We start from the raw sequence: 20,261 nt of genomic DNA on the forward strand, positions 1-20,261 counted from the left end.
TTTTGATTATTTATAGAAATAAATCCCTATCACTATACTATTTGGAGTGGCTCTGACCAAATCCAGACTAACCCACCCCTATATTCACTCAGTAGTAGAAAATTCTATCTTGCCAATTCAAGGTAACTTTGCAGTCATTTCTGATGCCTCCATAGGCTACTCTTGATTCTTTCCTTTCCTTTTGTCTCTGGAGGGTTATAAGTTCTGGCCAAAGAAAAGTATCCACATCCGTTCTTTGCCTCACTGAAATATAAACTACCTGTATAATCCTTGTAACCATGAATGGTCATCCACCAAGGATTCCAGGCAAACCAGGTACCTAAACTGTGTCCTCCTCAGCATGACTCCAAGATGACCTTCTAAGCATATCTATTCTCCTCCTAACCTTCATACAGATGCTGGAAACTGTTATCTCCTATCCCTGACATACTCGAGTCAAGGCAGCATTGAAAGGCTGCCTTCTAGTTACTCCTTTAAATCCTGTCCTCACTTACAGCTGCTCTGGTAGCATGGGTCAGGTTGGACGAGGGTTTTGCATAATCTTGCAGTTTCCTACCTCTTCCCTGGGAAGTCAGGTTCAAGAATTCCCCTTATGCTAAAACCCAGGGAAAGTCTCTGTCATGTGGTCCCCTTCCCTGGATTCTTCTGAAATGGACATGTGTTCTAAAGGCATTCTGATACTCCTCTACTATGCTTTCTCAGCATCCCTCCTCCATAAGGAAATCTGCTTATCATATGGTCAAGCATGTTTATTCATCTACAATTTAGCATATACATTCCAAACTCTCAGTCTCTCAGAATGTGGCCTGAATATTGAAAGCTGAGCTCTTAGAATTAAAAACCAACAAATAGTACAATATAAACCTGTTCTCCCTTGTAAATGCTTGACTCTTACAATAAAAGAAATAACACAGTTTTCATGACAATTGTATTGCTATGTGTTTAGAAACCATTCAGAAATTCAATGCACTGTTTTAAGCTGTATGAACACGTCCCAGAGGCATTAAATGTCAGCAATTCACTGAGTGGAGAGCCACAGGACAACATCAAAACACAGAAGAATGAAAAACCTCAATTAGTAATTCAAAATGTATCCCCTACTTTAAGTGCTAGCACACTCTATCAATTTACATTACCAGAAAACCAGACCAAAAAGAACACATAGAAAATGAGTAGTAATCAAAGAGTCCATAGAATAATCTTTCCTGTTATAAAGAAACACATCATCATGAGAACTGAAATTTCAGGCAAAAATCAATTCAATGTGACTTAAGCTATATCCTAAAAGATTTTCTTAATCATAAAAATAAAAAGGGTTAAAAAATTCCTTAAGCAACCATATAATTTCAAAATATTATGCTGGCTTCAAAACAAAAAATCATGCTGGCTTCAGACTTCTCTTCAACACTAAGTTTCAGAATGCAATGAAATAATTTCTATAGAGATTTGAGGGAAAATAGATTTTACCCTAAAATGCCATGCCCATCTATTTCTGGGCTGTAGATATGAATTTAAGAGCCATGGAAGAATTATTACCTTGGATGAATAAATTCATAGTAAGAAAGATTTTAAAGTGAAAAGAGCAGAAAGACTGATATAGATGCCTAAGGAATAGCAATATTTAAGAAAATAGTCAAAGAGAATGAGGAGGAGTGACCAACAGGAAGGTGTTTGTGATGGAAGTCAAGAAAGAGACTAGAATGTCTCCACACCGTGACTCTGGAATCTACACTTGTGTTTAACTTAGTATTACAGATTTTGGCCAGTTTTCAGTCAAAAATAGAAAATAAAGAGAATCTAAGCTTGAAAGGAAATGAAACTATTACTATTCAAAGATGATATGATATTATATATAGAAACCCCCCAAACTCCACCAAAAAGCTATTAGAAACAGTAAATTAATACAGTAGAGTGGGAGGTTACAAAAATCAACACACAAAAATTCTTAGTTTTTTAATATACAAATAATGAGTAGGAATAAAAAGAAATTTAGAAAAGAGCTCCACTTACAGTTGATTTGTATAGATAAAGAACCTATACAACAAGAACTACAAGATGCTATTAAAGGACTTATGTAGTGAGATTAGGAGATAAAATGATATCCTGTGCTCTTGGATCAGAAGAATCAACATAATCAAAATTATTATCCTGCCTAAAGTGATATATAAACTTCACATAATCCCCAATGAAATAGCAACAACATTTTTCAAAAAAATTGGACAAAATTATCAATATTTACATGGATCCACTAATGGCCTTGATTAGTAAAAGCAAACGTAAGAAAAAAGGAGAGAAACAGGGCCACCAAGTTACCTGACTTCAAATTTAACTATAAGACAATAGTACTGAAAACAATATGGCTTATTTCCCATGATTTTGCTCTTATGAACAAGGTAACAATTATTCTCATACATGTCTTCTGAATGGAGCTTCCCGGTAACATGAACTCTCCTTCCACACGTGTACAGGACAGCTGACCATATGTGTCTGTTGCCTCCATTTAGTGACACCCAAAGTGTTTAAAAGGAGATTATTCTAATAATGCATGCACATTCTTTGGACTAAAACTTGATCATTATTTTGAAATATTTCATATGGAAAGGTTGATTTCAACTTAATATTCACTAATAGCATCATGAGAAATTTCAATCTAACATTTGTCAAGGAAAAAAAGAGAGAGCTGTTGGATTCTATAAACATAATGTCAACTGCTAATTTTTAAATGATTCTAAAAGACTTTAAATTTTATATTACTTGCTTGTGTGAACAAATTTCTTGTCAATGATGACTATTCAGAATTTGAAGAGATTATTAAAAAGTGTTGAACAGGAATTATGCATAGCCATTTCAAGCAAGATGTCTGATATAAAAAAATGGTATGTTCATGCAAACAAATCCAAATTTCCAAGTCAAAAAATGAGAATTATTTCATCTGAATAATTACATAAATTCAGTATCTCCCTTAATATCTTTTGCAGTTGCCAGTCTCTCAGCTGGAATGCAGTGATGCCTGTTCCCTGTATTGATGTTCCCATCTTTGATATATATCAAAGGCATATATAGTTCTCTTTCCCATCGAATAGGGTGGATCTCTGTAACTAAGAGGAGAAATTATTGCAGAAATGACAATGCATGGCCTCCAAGGCTGGGTCATAAGAGATCTCGTGGCTTCTGTATTGTTTTTGTTTAGATCACTTACTTTAGGGGAAGCCAGACCCATAGTGTTATGAGGACACTCAAGCACCCAGTGGTGCTCCCCATGCTGAGAAATAGAAGCCTCTTGCCAAGAGCCAGCACTGACTTGACATCCATCCAGGTGCACCATATTGGAAATGGCTCTTTCAGCCCCACTCAGTCAAGCCTTCCGATGATGCAACCCCTGGATGACAAGTTATCTGAAACATGAGAGATCCAGAGCCAGAACCACCCAGCTAAATGCCCGAATTCTTGACCCACCATGAACTATGTGAGATAATAAATGCCTATTGCTATTTTAAGTTGCTAATTTTTTGGAGTAATTTGTTATACAGCAAGAGATATGATACACTTTTGAATGTATTTTTCTCACCATAATTATATAATAAAAAGATAATACCAATTTATTTTTTGCAATAATTCCTAGATAGATGCTCACCCCATCTCCATCTAAAATGGAGATTAAAGTATACTGGGTGGAAAAAGCAAAACCTGGGATTGCCTGTGTTCAGGAGCCTTTACTGTCAGGGAGACATCTTCAAGTAACTTTCACCGGCTCCTATATTTCTAGTTTTATGTTTATTGGGCAAAGCACAAAGAAGATGAAGGGCAAAATAGACCATGGTGCGGATGGTAGAAAGTTTAATTGAGAAGTTTATATACAAGAAATTAATACACTGTATACTGTATACTGGATTTACTATATATGAAATATAAACAGCATTGCCACATTTGGAGGTTCTAAAGTTTAAAATAATGATGTCTTCGTATGTGCAGAGTAGAAAATTGTGACACATGTAAAAAGCCTCCAACATTCCTATTTTTCCCTGGTGTTTTTTATTTATTTATTTATTTTTAAATAATAAATTTTATTTTTATATTCCCCCATACAATTGCAAACGCCCCATTCTGACCCCAATCCTTCCCCTCCCGCCCTGTTTTTTTTTTTTTAAATGTCAACTGTTAAGTTCATTCTAAAAATTGTTTTTGTACCTCTGCTTTATCCCTTTACTCATAGTTCGAAGCTAGTATTTAATCCAGCAGTGATAAAAGACTCTTTACAAACATAAAAATTCATTTTCAAATGTGAACATTTTTCATCATAGCACCTCCTGTGCCCCAGTTATTATGAAACCAATCATTTCACCTTCCAGCCACTAGCATTTCCTGAAGGGGTCTTGTTAGCTGAGCTCCCTTTGATAAGTGTTAATTCTGTTAATATTCCTTTGAAGCCCATTATAAATGTTCATTTTACCCAGAAATTCTGCAGGATGTGGTTGGTGACTCATTTCAGACCTCAGTCCTTCTGTTGCCCCCACTGTGCCCTTCTTTGGCATCCATGGATTCTCACCCTACATGCATGCAAAGGGGGGAGAGATGTTTATATCCTCATCACGAAGGACTCAGCAAATAATAAATGCTAATGTCTGAGGTCAGGAAAGGTGCTTCAGATTATCCCTTTTTGAAGACAAGAGCCACACAAAAGGGCAGGATAAGGATGTTCTGAACATCCTATGAATTAAAAAGTGCTCTACTGAATTAAGGAAGAACTGATTGGGGGCCATAATCATGGATATCAAAGTGAGCTCAGAGTCTGAGACCCCATTTATCAGATTAAGCCCACCCTTAAGGCAGAAACAAAACAGCCTAGAAAAATCTTGTATTTTTTATAGTTGATATTGAAATTCTGAAGCTGAGTTATACAATATGAGAGTTACTAGCCACATGTGACTAATTTTAAATTAATTAAAATTAGATAAAATTTAAAATTCACTCCTTAGTTGCACCAGCACATTTCAAATGCTAAATAGCCACATGAGCACTATTCTCAAGTGCTGAAGTCATCGTAGAAAATAAATTAAAACTTTGCTGAATTCCCTTACTTCTATTTCATGATGTGACTTTTTTTTTAAAGGTTGAATTACCTATTTGCGAAGGTGAAAGAACCGTAACATTTTCAATATCTGGAGACCTTTACAGAATTTAATTTGACCTTGGGCAGTAGAAACCTTAACAGCATTTATATCCTTGACCTCCCTTCTAAGCACCCATCAATAAACTATAGCCCGGGACAGTCACCCTTGAGCGCCTCCAATGCAAAAGACCAGCCACAGAGCGGGCGCCTCCGCTGGTTTCTTAGCAACAGTGACGCAACCCCGCCCCTTCCCTGGTTGTCCCTCTCCTACCTTATTAGACTGGAAGGGGCGGGGACCAGGATTCGCGCAACCAATAGGAAGGGAGAGGAGGAGGGCGTCCTGGCCGCGTCCCCGTCGCTAGGGAAACAGTAGCCGCTTGAGGCCGCCTGAGGCCGCGCGATGCCGAGCGCTAAGGAGCCGGCTGCGCGGTCTGAGGAGAACGCGGAGGAGGAACGCGACGCAGACCCGCGACTGCGACTCCTGGGGGCCTACGTGGTCCAGAGCCTGCGGCCGGCCGCGGGCGCCTGGGAGCGCTGCACGGGCACCGCCGAGGCGGAGCAGCTGCTCCACGCTTTCCTGGGACGCGATGCTGAGGCGGGGCAGCGACCGCTGCTGGTGGTGCGGCCCGCGCCTGGGGGCCTGGCGGTGCGACCCGGGCTGGACACGGGACCCGAGTCCGGCCTGCCCCGCGCTAAGGGCCTCTTTTTCCTGCGCACCAAGCCCGAGCCACCGGGACCCAACAGCCTCCGCGGTGCAGTGCTCTGCGGGGACGTGCCCTCAGCGCCTCTGGAGCACCTGGCCGCGCTGTTCTCTGAGGTGAGGGCGGGTGAAGGCCCCGGGCTAGTGGCTGCTGTGGGGCGGCGCGGGAGCTGGAGGTTGGGGGTTCGGGGGAGTGGGAGGGTGAGGAGGAGGAGCCATGGGCGGGGGCTTGAGCAAAGGGGAGGGTCTAGAGGTGGAGGGGCGGAGTCGTAGGGGAGCAAAGTCTGGGAGCTAAGTTTGAGGAGTCTTGAGGGAAAGGAAAGGTTGGGGGCGCTGAGCATGATGGGGGGATGGGGGTGGAGCTGGAAGGAAACTAAGACCAGAAGATGACTTTTGGGAGTTGTTGCATCGGGGCTGGGGAGGCTGTGGGATTTCTGAGTAGGAGCCAGGTAGGAGTGAGCGTGTGAAATGTGCTAAAACTTGGCTGGATCCTGTTATGGGTTCAAGTCAAAGTGAAGGGGAGGCCAAAGTCTGAAGAGGGTTCTGACCTCTTTTTAAGGTGATATCTCTTAATCCCTCCTGTAAATTAGGGCTGGGAAGACAAGAAGTGGTGAACAAAAGGGTATTTCATTTGACTCAGTAAGGTGAAGGAGATGAAAGGCCATAAAAACATTTGCTGATTCACTTCATTCATTCTTCACAAAACAATTTAAGGTCAGCCCTGCGCCAAAGTAAGACTTTGGGGCACCCAGTTAGAAAAGTCCAACAGGGGTTTGGAGGGGTCTGCTTGGAGCTCAAGAAAGAAGATCTCAGGAGATGGGGATTATGAAATGCTCCGGTGGCACCACAGCAGAAGCCTGGAGAGTGTAGGAGATTGCAAAAAGACTCCTCAGAAAGATTCTTGGGACTTTTAGATGCTTCTGGAATGGGAATACACCTCCCTTCAAGTCTGGTGCGTGTGCTTCTGGATCCTGCAGGTTGTCAAATAAATGTGTACAGAACACTGGTTATATATATTTGGTGTGATAGGTGCCAGGGAGAAACTACCAAAGAAACAGAAAGATCCCATCTATGAAAATTAATAATATATTTAAAACTAGTATGACTAGGGTGGAAGTGGAACTTAACTAACTTTAGCCCCAGCGATGGAACTAGGTCATGGAGGTAGGAGTTAGCCATTTCGTTGCTTTTTTAGGAAGCTGAGGAGATGGGCTCTCAGGGGACCCAGGGAAACTAGGTTTCTCATTAGATATGAAAATATTTCAATACTTTAACAACCAGAATGACTTGTCTACTATGCATTGTCTGAGCACCATCCCTGCAGAAGTCTAAGCTTGGGTCAAATCCCCTAGTGAATGATAGTCCCCTAATGAATGATAGTAAGAAATTTTATTGGGTTCAGATGAGAGAGAGAGATGTGTTTGGTCTGAGAGCCATGTTTAGCCTCAAATGTTAAACTGAACAAGGAGAGCTAGGATAAACATAGAGCAAGGTAACTTTCAAAATATGGGACATTGGTTGAAAGAAGATTTAGTGCGTAAAGGTCTTCTCTGTTTAAAGGAACAACCGCTGGCCTCCAACCCAGTCATACTGGGTGCCCTTCTTTATTCTTCATGAAAATAGTAATGAAATTGCTTTTTTACTGTCTGTCTCTATTGAGTTAGAAGGAAGGGAGACAATTCATTAACAGAGTAATAATATACAGAGAGGGAAAACTGGCTGATGGAGAAACAGGGTTCGGTAAAAGAATTATTTTCCACTGTGAAAGCTTTGTGCTTTTAACATTTTACACCATGTAAATGTGTTCTTTACTTAAAAATCTAAATAAAATTATGTATTTAAAAAAATGCCTCCAGGCCTTTCCTTGTATTTCTCAAAAACTCTGATTCAGTCCTTGGGCCATTCAGCCCTCTCTTCTACATCTTCTACACATCCTGAAAGTGATCCAGTGCTACTTTAGAGCCTATCTGCACCTCATCCATTAAACCCACTTCTTCTCCTCCCAGCTATCCTAGCCACCTCTCTCTCAGTGTCCATGGATCAGCTTAATCCATAGCAGGAGTGTTTCCCTACGCCTCCTCTTCAGTATAGGATCCCAACTAAAGGATCCCACTTAGCTGAGAGAGATCTTCAAGTGGGGGTGGGGGGAGGGGAGAAGAAAAGAAACATGTTGAGGGAGGTGAATTTTTGGTCTCGTGATACTGGTAGCAGTTAAAAAATATATACCCCTGAAATGTTTCCAAGGAAGAACTGACAGAATTTAGTAACTAGTTCTGCACCTTTTTTTACTCCTCCCAGTCACTTTATTCACTACTGTGAGGTTAATTTTGAGTTCTGAAGCTTGGATGCTGTTTTGAAGTTTTGTATATGGGAGAAGGAGCATGGGATTTCAGCAAGTGAAGTTCTATCAAATTCATCAGTGTGATGTGAGCAAATTAGCTTATCTCTGTTGAGGTTGAACTACCTTGCAAGGTTGTCATGAAACTTAGACATGATATATTAGGATATCTGAGTTCCAGTTATTAATCTTTTAAGGACAAGAATTATTATCACTCTACATCCCAATGAAAACCTTCCTCACTTCTTTGATTCTGGTCACCTTGCTCTAACCTAGACCTATCTCTCCCTAGTAGATTCAGTTGTATTTCCCTACATCATTCTGAACCTGGAGGTGGGACAGTTGTCCTTGCTCCTCCTTTCTGCTTCTAGATTCATCTTGAAAAACTTTCCCATTTTCTATCTGCTGTCAGATGAAGCCACCCTCTCTTCTCATTGCTGCATGGCACTGATGGCACTGACTGAATTTCTCTATGACTGGACTCTCTGCTGTGATTCTCAACATTCATTCCTCCTATCTCGATTGTGGCTATTTCAAATAGACAGATTAAGTGACCTTTCTCATAATGTGGCCTCCTTGAACTTTTCTCCGCCAGTGATCTTGTTCCCCTCCCTATCTTAACTATCTCTCCCCATGGTCACTCCAGACATTGTATGCAATAACTGCCCCTTCATGATCCATTTTTAGGCTCCTCTTTCTCATATCTTACCAGTTCACTTGCCCCACTGTCACACGACAAAAACCTGTGACCCTGCTGGGAATTCTAATCCATTGATCTTGCTGCCTCCCCACCATCCATCACCCACACCCATGTTCTTTCTCTTTCAAATTTGAATGCTGTGTTCTGCCATTATCTTCATTCCTTCCATAAACTTCTGATTCACTGACCTCGCCCTTGCTTGGCTACACTCATTTGGCAAAACCACAATCCCAGTAAAATATAACTCTTCTTCTGCTCCTATCTGCCCCCATGAAGCTGAATGGGATTGATGAAAAACCAGCTGACTCTATTTTATATCCATGACCCTAAATCTCTAGTAGGTCTTTTAGGCTTTCAAATGGGATTTCCCATATTTCCTATTCCAGATGGGAATATTTTGCTCTTCTAGATCACTATTGCACACCTTATTTTCCCCACCAAATGCCCAAGAGCTCTTTCAACCTCACTCTTGCTTCTTAATTTTAAAAAATGGAAATGGGTGGCATCATGTGCTACATAAAGATGCTGATTTGTGATTCCTGAAACCTAAATGGTGTTATAAACCTAAATGGTGTTATACTTCAATAAAATATTTTAGAATTTTGAAAATATAAAAATGGAAACAATAAATTTCCACATAAAAGTTTATTATATCCCTATCTGCCAATATCCATATTCATATATTCTGCACCCTTCCTATTGCTGCAGATAAACTCTCTGCTATTATCTTATGTCAATCCTTAAACTAAAATGCCATATTTTCTCTGATCTCCATCCATTCTCATCTACTTGAGGAGGTTGCTCTACCAGTGCTCCCTGCTCACCTCCATTCTCATTTTCTTCTTCTCTACTAGATAATTCTGACAAACAAAATCCTCATTCCTCCCACCTGCTATCATCTTATTTCTATGACCCCTTTTATAGAAAAAATGTCTAGAGTATGTGTTTATACTTGCTGTGTTCTATTCTTTTCCCTGGTTTATCTTCTACTCACTCATCAGGCTCTTACCCCCACATTGCACAAGAAAAAAATTAACCTTTCACTGTAACCAATAACTTCCATGTGACTAAACTGAACGACCATTTGTTCATTCTCTTCTCATGAGCACCCTCTCCTCCTAGAATCATTTTCTTCACTTGGTTTTTAGAACAGTCTTCTGGTTTCCTCCTGTCATAATTGGCCATTCCTTAGTTCCTACTGATGATACACCCTCTTCTTTACAACTTCTTAACATTGGAAAGCTCTAGGACTCATTTCTTAGACATCATTTCTCCTTTCTGTATACACAATTCCTTGAGAACAATCATTCAAATTCTCAGTTTTACAACCTATCTGTATCTGCCACTTCCCAAATTTATTATCTCCATTCTTTTCTTCTTCTCTCAACTCCCAACTGCCGTATCCAACTGCCTACTCAATATCCCCATTTAGAAATCAAATATATCACATTTTAACATGTCCATAGACAAACTCTTAACCTTCCCTCAAGAATTTCCTCCAACCTTATTTTTCTGCACATCAGTTAATGGCAACTCCTTTCTTCTGCTGTTCAAGTCCCAAATCTTGGAGTCAACCCAATTCCTCTTTTTTTCTCACAACCCCACAACTAATCCACTAAGAGATCATATTGGCTGAACCTTCAAAACATATATAGAATTAGACCATTTCTTATAATCTCCTCTACTCTCCCTGGTGCCAAGCCACTGTATTCTGTATTATAGCAGTACATTGCTAACCAGTCTCTTTTTCCACTCTTGCCCCTAGAGTCTATTCTCAACATAGCAGTTGGAGTGATCCTACTAAAAATAATGTCAGACCATTTCACTCCTTTGCTAAAAACCCTTCAATGATTTACATTCATTTCAGTAAAACAGTCAAAATCCTACATACCATGCTACATGTGATCTACCCCCCTTTATTTACCTCTACTTTTATTGTTCACCCTATTCCCGTTTCATTGGCATCCATGCTGCTCTTTGATCACACTTGGCACCCACCTCAGGACCTTTGCATTGCTGTTTCCTCTACCAGTTAGATCTGCTTGGATTTCACATACTGGGTCCAGGTATTCTATTTCATAGCCACACAGACTTATTGATCATATACTGAATCCACCAAACATGTAAGTCTTTATTTCCCTTTCATTATCTATTTATTTCCTTATCATATTACCTCACATCTATTTTTCTTTCTAGTATTCTAGTATTCCTTTTCCTTTGATTGTGAGCTTTTGACAAGCAATGGTTCCTAGTGGGATGTATTAATTATATCTCTTTAAGTTTCTAGTGATAAAAACCCCTCAATTTAAACTAGCCTAGAAAGTTTAAGTGCAGCTTGCTCTGGGAATATGCTAGTACCTAGTCTTTTTCTAACTGTAAACTCTCTCTTCTCCATATTGATCCTATTCTAAGGTTTCATGTGGTACAGGATGGCTTCCAGTGGGTCCAGAAGACTCATAGAAAAGAGAATGCCTCTCTTCCTCAAAAAAGTTCAGATAAAGAGATTTTGGCCTGACTCATTACTCTGATTTGTTCACTTGTCTATCTCTGGATCTGGAGATCTGGAGATGGGAACCAAAAGAGGAAGTATGTTTGGGAGCCAAAATCAACTAACGTTCACATATACATAGATTCAAGATCTTCAACTTTGCTTTCTCTTTTAAGCTGCTCCCTTACACCACCTGTAGACTGATGGTCATCCTTACCTGTATTTGTTCTAATTTTTGTCTCTGGCCCTTGTAACTGTTCAGTCACCTCTTATTCACTGTATTGATGAGAGAAAGATTCCTGCCCTAAGGTTATGAGAATGGTTGAACACGTGACACTGGGCAGAAGATACTAACAGTTTATAGTCACATATCCTCATAGTCATACATGGTTGTACTTAGGAACAGAGTGAACAACCAGTGACTGACTGTGGGAGGCAAGTTTTGTAGTATCAAAGAGGGTGGCAGAATGGGAAAGGCTTGTTTGACTAATCCCACTGGCTGGCAGAGAACCGAAGTTGGCTACTCAGGATCAGGATAAGCCTGATCCCCTTGATAAGAGAGCTGTTTGACTCAGGGACCATGCCGTCAGGAGCAGGAGGAGGAAGAAAACTTGTGGGTAGATGATTTGGGACCCTCCTCATTTTACCCAATGTCAAGGCAACAAGCACAGAATGTTGGATCTTAATAGTTAAGTCATACAGCACACAGACCTGAAAATGTTTATGTATCACTTCCTGGGTCTTTCTTTGGATAGTTTACATAAAGTCTTGGAAGTTGAATGCCCACCTTTCGTTCCTGTGCACCTCTGTTACAGGTTGTTATCCCCGTCTTGGCCAGTGAGAAGAACCATCTAGACTGGCCCCACGTGGTATGTCAAGACATTACTCGACACGCCCACAATCTCCAGTGTGACCTCCTGGTTATCCTTGAACAAGTGAAGGGGAAAACTTTGCTGCCTCTTCCAGTAGGCTCAGAAAAAATGGAGTTTGTGGATTCTGAAAGTGAGACTGTGTAAGTGCTGCCAGCCTGGCCCTATGGGTCTCAGAGATATGGGAGAGGCCAGTTTATCTGAATGTTTTCTTTACAACTTTTTTGTTCCTGACTCTGTACATCTTTCTGTTCTGCACACAAGCCCACTGTCTGCTCTGTTTGCCAATATCCTTGGACTGTATGTTTTGTACTGATTAGTACCCTTGCCCCAGTTCCTCTGAAGTCTTTTAAGGCTGTCATAGCAACCTGCCCTTTTCACCACTCAGAATTACTTCAGGCCTGAGAGCAGCCACACTGGTTTCAGTATTTTCCTTATCAGGATGGTGTCTCATCATTGACCAAGACCCAGATCCAGTCTGGGAGACAGTTGCACCTCTTCCAACCATCTCCTCAGCACACAATGTCACAGAACTAACACTGGTGGCCTTGTTACAGTAGCAGATCCTTCTCCCCAGCAACCGAAGACTTTTTTTCAGGCCCTGGAGATTTTTCAAAAACAGGAACAATTATGACTTTGGTGGGATTTCAAGTCCATGCCTCCTGTGTGTGAGTAGGCATTATAACCCTGCCATCCCCCTCTTTTTGAAGTTATATTCACCATCAGCATCTATTTACCAGTCTAGCTATGAGCCATCTTTGCATCTATCCCATGAGTTTTTTTTTTTCTTTCAAACCAAGATATGTAGCTAAAGGATATATTTTATTATATTTACCCAGAATTTCTCCTTTTGAGAGGAGGGAAGGTAGGTAGGGTGTTATAATAAGATGCTTAAGGTAGAGGGAATTCCCCAAACATAGAAAAAAAAATTCTGCTAGTTTGCCAAAACAAAATGCCCATGACACTTTCCATTTTAAGCCGTTGTTGGTAGTAGTAACAAAATCGTCTCCTTTATGTTTTAAATCCTGACATTAAAATGTTTTGTAGAATCAACACAGCAATAGGGGTGGATGGAGGACTATGACAGAATCCATTTTTTCTCTATCATTTCCTGAGTATCTGAATGAAATATCACTGGTTATGAGATACACAGAGCTTACTGAAAAGGCTCTGGATCTGGCTTTCAATCCAGGCTCTGCCACTTAGTGGCTAGTTGTTTTGGGAGCAATCATTTCATCTCTTCCCAGTCCCAGTTTCCTCATTTGTATTATGGAGATGATTTTAGCCCCTACCTCATTCTTCAAGTTCTTATAAGATAATATCCATCTCTTAGGACAGTGCCAAGCACTTACAACAGTAACAAGCATGTACTAGTGCATAATAAATGGCCAGGTTGGAGATACTTGAGATTGGAGATTGGCAAAGAGTAAAATGCAAGTTCAGTTGATGTCTAGGATGTACTAGACATTATCTTTAAGGATTATCTGGGGAAGGAAGTCATAATGAAAGCTGAAATGGGTGACCTCCAAGTGTGAAAATTCTAAAATACCAACTGCCACAGGTGTCTGAGACTACCCAGTCCTTTGATATATATCTGGCAATAGGCCATCTTCTTACATGAGCTCGGTCTGCCATAATGCCAGTAGCTTTTCAATGTGTTATTGTCATAGTTGTGTATTGAGAGTCTGTGATATGAAAAATAAGTAATGCATGAGATGATGATGTACTTTATAATGAATTTTTGCTCTTGGAAGTAATTTACTATATATCTCATTTGAAGTAATTTCCCAGTTAACTGGAAAATTTACTGTAGCTTAATAAAAATATTCAATTTTCAAAATAAATAAATTGAAATTACCCTTTTCCTGTTCCTTTTATGTTTAAACATGTTTAAGCACAGTAATATTCAGTTTGTGTGTGTGTGTGTGTGTGTGTGTATAATCATTGCTGAGTTTGTTCTCCCTTTGTCCAATTTTGATAATTTCCCAAAAGACTGAATCATATTTCAAGGAGGTATTTTCTCCCTTCAATACCTTCCATAATCACTTGTGCCATTTCAGTGCTCAGCAAATATGAATTTAATTAAATTAAGTAGAGGTGGGTTTCTGGCATGAAAATGTGAATGATATACTTTCTTTGTCACCTGTGACCTGGGTTCTTAGCATGAACAGTTTTCAGTTAAGACTTTGTGCAAAGGCAACAAAAAGGTATTTGTAATTTTTAATCCCTTCCAAAAATGTCCCTTGTTTGTTTTTCAAAAGCTATTTGGGATGGGGGGACATATGCTTGGAAATTTAATTCTTCACTTGAAAAGTGAAGAAAAGTAAATTCAATACTGGTGTTTACATGGCTGATGATTTGCCTTGGGGAGAAAAATAATCTACATCTTCTTGCTGGAAAGGTCAGAAATAAGACCAAAATGAGGACATCATAGTGAAGCAGATGCAATTCAATGTAGAGACAAACTTTCTCTCAAGGAGAGCTGATCTACAGAAAAAAATGCATTGCTTTTTCAAGTAGGGAGCTTGCTAATTTGATGGGATGCAAGCAAGGGCTGGATAGTTATCTGAATAGTTTCTGTATAATGTATTCCTGCTTTGACAGAAAAATCTGATAGGATTCAAAATTGTTCTAGTCTTCAGAATATTAGTGAAACCCTGAATCTTGAATAATAGTGTATGAATAAGTGTATATACATGCTTAAGAATTTTGTCTTTGGAGAGGATCTATACTCTTCATTGTCTACTCATCAGAGTCTATTATCCAACAAAAGAATACCTGGACTAGATCCCACACATTTTTAAGATTTGGCAGAGCTCCCAGAGTTAAGTTATTTCCAATAGCCCAGTAGATTTGTCATGTCTTTCACAGGTTGGATTCCACAAATAAGTCAGTCATCTATGCCCTTGAGTCTGCAGTGATCCAATGGAGCCACCAGGTCCAGGTGGTACTCAAGAGAGAGTCTTCCCAGCCACTTTCACAAGGGGAGAATCCTACCCCTAAGGCAGAGTTGGAGTTCTGGAAGAGCAGGTAGGCATTGCTTGAACCCTGAGGATTAAATGTCTCAGAAAATAACAGACTGGGTTAGTCAGCCATTGAGTCTGGTCCTCCCCTCCAATTGTTTCCCATCATCCCCTACAACAGACACAACTAAGCATTATTTGGGTCAATACAATTTTTCTGTGTACTGGGAGATGCATATTTTCCCCAAGGTTCAATAGTACTTTTTTCTTGGGGTACTGTTCAGTAGATCTGACATTTCTTCACAGACTTCCAAATATAGGGAACATTGACTCTCTTTCACATTTTTCTTCTATTTGTCTACTTTCTTCTCCTTGGACAGTTAAAGCTATGTGTGCATACATTTTAATGATCTGGAGAAAAAGGGATTTTTGAGAGTTGACTGAAAAACAGCCTTTCCTAGGTTCCAGTCATTCATTAGCAGAGCTAGAAGTTTCATTATCTACTGTGTCCTAGACCCACAGGGTTCCTGAAAGAACTTGCTCCTATCATCTTCCTCTTCCTTGCCATTTCCTTGCTTCTATTTGATAATTGTGCTGATTAATTCTTTACTCAAAAGGAGACATACAGATGTTTGAGGCAGATGTCCCTGTCCTTGTATTGAATGGAATGTCTGTGACACATGATCAGACTTGCCACTAGGGCTCCAGCCTTGTCTGTGCCACCCTGCTGAGATGCCCCATCCTCCTGCCTGGTTTCTGACCATTCCACTGACCTACTGCACAGCCATTCACTAGCAGCCTTGATCTGACAACACCTCTCTCACCCCACCCCAAACCTTACTGCAAGAGCTAATGACCTCCAGCTGCCAGGCTTCTGAGCCACCAGATGGTCACAGCAGTGTTTCCTGCTGTTACCTCCTGGAGCTGCCCCTTTGAACCTATTTCCTGACTCAGACCTTAGCTCTCACTATTCTGGAAACAGATGTTCTGGCTCTTCTGGCTGGAGGCAAGTCTCAGTGGAAGCATCTTTAAGCAGCATTTATGTCATTCTGAGGGTGGGTTATCAAAGTGTGACTTACATTTCCTGATTCACCCTTCTCCATGGTGTTGTAGGTCTGAAGATCTGGAATACATTTATAATCAACTAAGAACAATAAAGGTGAGGGGCATGGCTGGGCTCCTGGACAAGTTTCAGAGCAGCTACTTCCCAGCCTTCCAAGCCATGTTCAGTGATGTTGTAGCAGGTGAGGATTAGCAAGTATATTCATAAATAAGTTTGGTTCACATTTCTAATTTAGTATTGAATTGGCTTCTCTCTGTGATTTCAGAAGCTTCAAATCCTTTATAATTCTCTAACCAATACAATTGAGCATGGTGGCAAGAATATCACATCTAGAAGCAGGAAAGCATCTATACTGTACTCAGTTTGCATTGCCACAGCTTTGTGACCTTAGCAAAGTCACCTAACCTCTCTGAGCTTTAGTGTATACCTGGTTCTCACATATACACATCCTGACTCCTTCCCTGAGTCTTTGTGAGATAATTGGGGTGGAAGTTTTTTCTTGACTGTACTGAATGTACAAATACATGTAATCGCTCACCTCTGGAATTTAGGTCCTTCTGCCCCTGGCTCCTTGCTCCCTGAGGAATCGATATTCCATTTCTGGCCCCATTTTCCATTTTTTTCTATTTCTACTGTCAGATGGTACTGAAATTTCCTGGCCATATGAGTACCAGACAAGATCGGCCCTTGTCAAAATTGCAAAGCCAGCTAAGTCTATAATTAGAAGTAGGTAAATTTATTCAGGATCCCTCACCCCTCATCAGTGTACTTTGCTTTTTTTCCCTTCTAGCAAACATTCTAGCTCTTCAGCATTGTAGGTTAGAATGTGCTTTTAAAAATATTTGCAATTTCATATGATTTATGCTAAATCCAAACAACGATTTTCCATCAGAACTCTTTTTTTAAATACAAACTCCTGTGTAAGTTCAAAATATGAAACTAATCACAATATATTTGCCATGTTGAAGAGGAGAGCATCTTATGTCCAGTGTACATTGGTTGATCCCTTGTCCTGCCTTCTCTTCCTCTTGTCACAGGGGTTGAAAAAAACTCAGCTAAAGGAACAAAAGTTCCAGTGGTGGAATATCTATGCCCCTCAGTTTATAGTATATATATTATATACCCATGGTAGAACTGGCTTAAGAGCTAGTCTTTGATGTCCTTTGGATCCTAAAGTTGTATCATAGAGGCCATTCTGCCAACACAGAAAACTAGCTTGGAACACACTCCTTCTTGAGAACCCTCTTCATTTCTTCACTGAGAGATTTTGTGTCCCAGAGGAATCAACTGATATTCCCAATCTATCTTTAATTCAAATGGTAGCGTATCCACTATTGGATACTATACATACCAATATGTACCACTATTGGTATGAGAGATGATTGTGCCAGCTATATGGACAGGTATATTTAAAAATATGTTAAGAGGTAACTGTTTTTGGCAAATGATACCAGTTTTCAATTTATGGTAGCAATTTGAAGTTTTCATTTTACATGATTTTATTTAGGTTAAAAAGGGAATCAATGTAGAGAAAAGTATTAGGCTTACCTCTTTTGTGACATTTGTAATGTAATAATATAAAATGATTTGAAGGAGGTATGCAAATTGACTGACATTTTAGGCAATGAATAAAACAGCTCTCAAGAAAAGTATTTACGAGCTGGTTATTCTAGTAATATATTCTATTTTTCACATCAATAGATTATAATCATCCACACTGGTTAATAATTATAAAATCTTCAGTTCCCTACTCTGGTTTCAAGAAGTTCTTTGCAGAAGAGTATATTCTGACAATGAAAAACCTAGAAAAAACAATAGCATTATAATAACATCAAATAAACACTCCTATAAAATTAGAAATCCTTAAAATACATAATTCAATTCAATAATGGAAGAAAAGAAATTTTTATTAGAGGAGTAAAATAGAGACTTGGTCAGAAATGTTGGCAGCTTCTTCTGAGCATAAAGAGATTTCAGAGGCTGGCAACTGATTATCTCATTTCCAATTTAATTTCAGAGCACTTTTATTTCTAATAAGAACAATGCATGTAGTATATCTATTAAAGATAGAATAGATAACAAGCAGGTGCATTATGTGCATTATTCTTACTAGTCAAGATTAAGTGTAATTCTTTGATTCACTGATGAACTGAAGAAAGGAGAGAGAAAGAAATATTCCCAGATCAGTGGATATAAATTGGAAAAAAAAAAAGAAATGAAAGAAATGAAAAGGATATAGGAAAATGTATATGGGAAAGATTAGCTGAGGTGGAATTGATTGAGTTGTAAAGAACTTTGGAAAACAGGAAGCATCAATATGGAGGGGGCACACAGAGAACAGGCTGGCAAAGACTTCTTAAGGAGTTCTCTTCTTTGGCCACCAGGGGAAGGATTGGCAAACTGCAGCCTTGTTGCCTGTCAAAGGATACTTGTAACTGGATATCTGTAAAGAGAAGTCAAAGTCCAGTGGTGCCCTGGAGCCAAGTTAGACTGACTTATAGTTTCTCAGGAGAGAAACTTTTCAACAACCCCTCCCCAACACTCAGTGAAGTCAAGTTGGTAGCTTGAAATACAATTGGAAATAGTTACACCACAGAAATTGGCAATGCTACAAATAAAGGCTTTTTTTCTTGGAAGAACCTGTTGAGAATTTACAAGAAAATTAACAGACATCACTGTCCACATAGGTGTTTATATTTACTTTAAAAAAAAAAAAAAAGGTTGTGAGCCTAACTCTTTTTCTTAATTTGTTTGGTGAATCAAGATGATTGCACCCTGACCTGGGTGAACCAACCCTGTTTCCTTAAATATTGTGCTTTTAAAGTATCCAGGTAGTGCCTACTTGTATGATTAGAGGAGATTTTTCTTTTTTTGAAATAAGAAAAGTACCATAAAGAGAAATCTCTAGCACAATGATCTCAGCCTCATTTCCCTCTTGGCATTTAAGAGCTGGAGCATGTGCTTATTAGAATGACTGTTGGATTCTGATATCCTCCACCCTACAAGGTAGTTTTGATACTTCCATAAGCTCCTCAATTTAAGAATTATTGCTCCAGTCAATTTACTGTGACATTGGACTTTCAAAAATTCCAATTATATACTACTTCCCACAATTCCATTTACACATCACAAAATCTGATGTGCTGTGAGCCTCCCAACCATTAGGCCAGTGGTTTAAACAATAAAGTTGGATAATCATACATTTGCTCAGTTGAATAGCAGTGGGCGATTCACAGGGAAGGCACAAGTCAAGTTCCTTTAGGACTTAACTTCTTCTCTTAAAAAGTGAGAGTAATAAAACTACCTTGCAGAGTTTTCTATGATATTGTATATTTTAGCAAGCAGAACAATGCCTGGCATACTGTTTTCAGTTTCCTTAGGATGAATAAAGAGTTTCATCCATATACTGTAACAACCTAAGACCATCTGTTCTCATATGATAGTCTGATTTTCTGCCCAGGAATTAACTAGCCTTTATAAATAACCCCTTCCAGTTCAGTTTATTCAATGGAGTTTTGCATTCCCTCTAAGTTGTTAGGCAGAGTAAATACCCAATGCTACAGGTTTTCTACTTTCCCCTCTCAGGTTACCACAGGACAAGTGAAAGGCCTGTTTTGTTCTGTGAGATCAGAGGAAATGGTAGGATATTTTTCTGGCTTTAAAAGCTAGCAATACCTTTTCATAATTGGTCTATGCTTTATCCCTTGTGACTTCTCTATAAGAGCTCTACAAGATTATTACCAAATATTTACCAGAAACATTATCATTTATGGAACACCTGCTTTGTTCCAGGTACTATGCTGTGTATGAAGATTGTTTGTGCTACCTTCACAAGAAACTTTTAAGTTAGTTATAATTTTGCCAATTTTTGAGACTCAAAGAATAAATGAGACTCAAAGAATAAATGTGCCCAGGGTCACGCAACTGGTAAATGTTGGGGTTGGTATTTGAAGGCAGATCTTTCTGACTCTAAAACATGTCCCCTGTCATTTATTTCTATTGTCTTGTAGATTTCAGTAACAAAGGACTC

The 20,261-nt window shown here is 39.5% G+C and overlaps 1 protein-coding gene across 3 annotated transcripts in view; it reads left to right on the forward strand.

The window, feature by feature from the left end:
- Positions 1 to 5,291: 5,291 nt before the first annotated feature.
- Positions 5,292 to 20,261, forward strand: part of DNAH9 (dynein axonemal heavy chain 9) — a gene marked incomplete at its 3' end in the record, with an annotated part of 308,650 nt that continues 293,680 nt past the window's right edge. For all 3 annotated transcript variants that reach the window (XM_084236563.1, XM_084236562.1, XM_084236564.1), the window contains exons 1-4: positions 5,292 to 5,927; positions 12,152 to 12,348; positions 15,077 to 15,235; positions 16,282 to 16,412. In XM_084236563.1, coding sequence (XP_084092689.1) covers positions 5,511 to 5,927; positions 12,152 to 12,348; positions 15,077 to 15,235; positions 16,282 to 16,412 — 904 coding nt within the window. In that variant the 5' untranslated portion in view covers positions 5,292 to 5,510. The remainder of the gene's footprint in view (positions 5,928 to 12,151; positions 12,349 to 15,076; positions 15,236 to 16,281; positions 16,413 to 20,261) is intronic.

Source organism: Talpa europaea, assembly GCF_964194135.1.
Source record: "Talpa europaea genome assembly, chromosome: 7".
Taxonomy (NCBI): domain Eukaryota; kingdom Metazoa; phylum Chordata; class Mammalia; order Eulipotyphla; family Talpidae; genus Talpa; species Talpa europaea.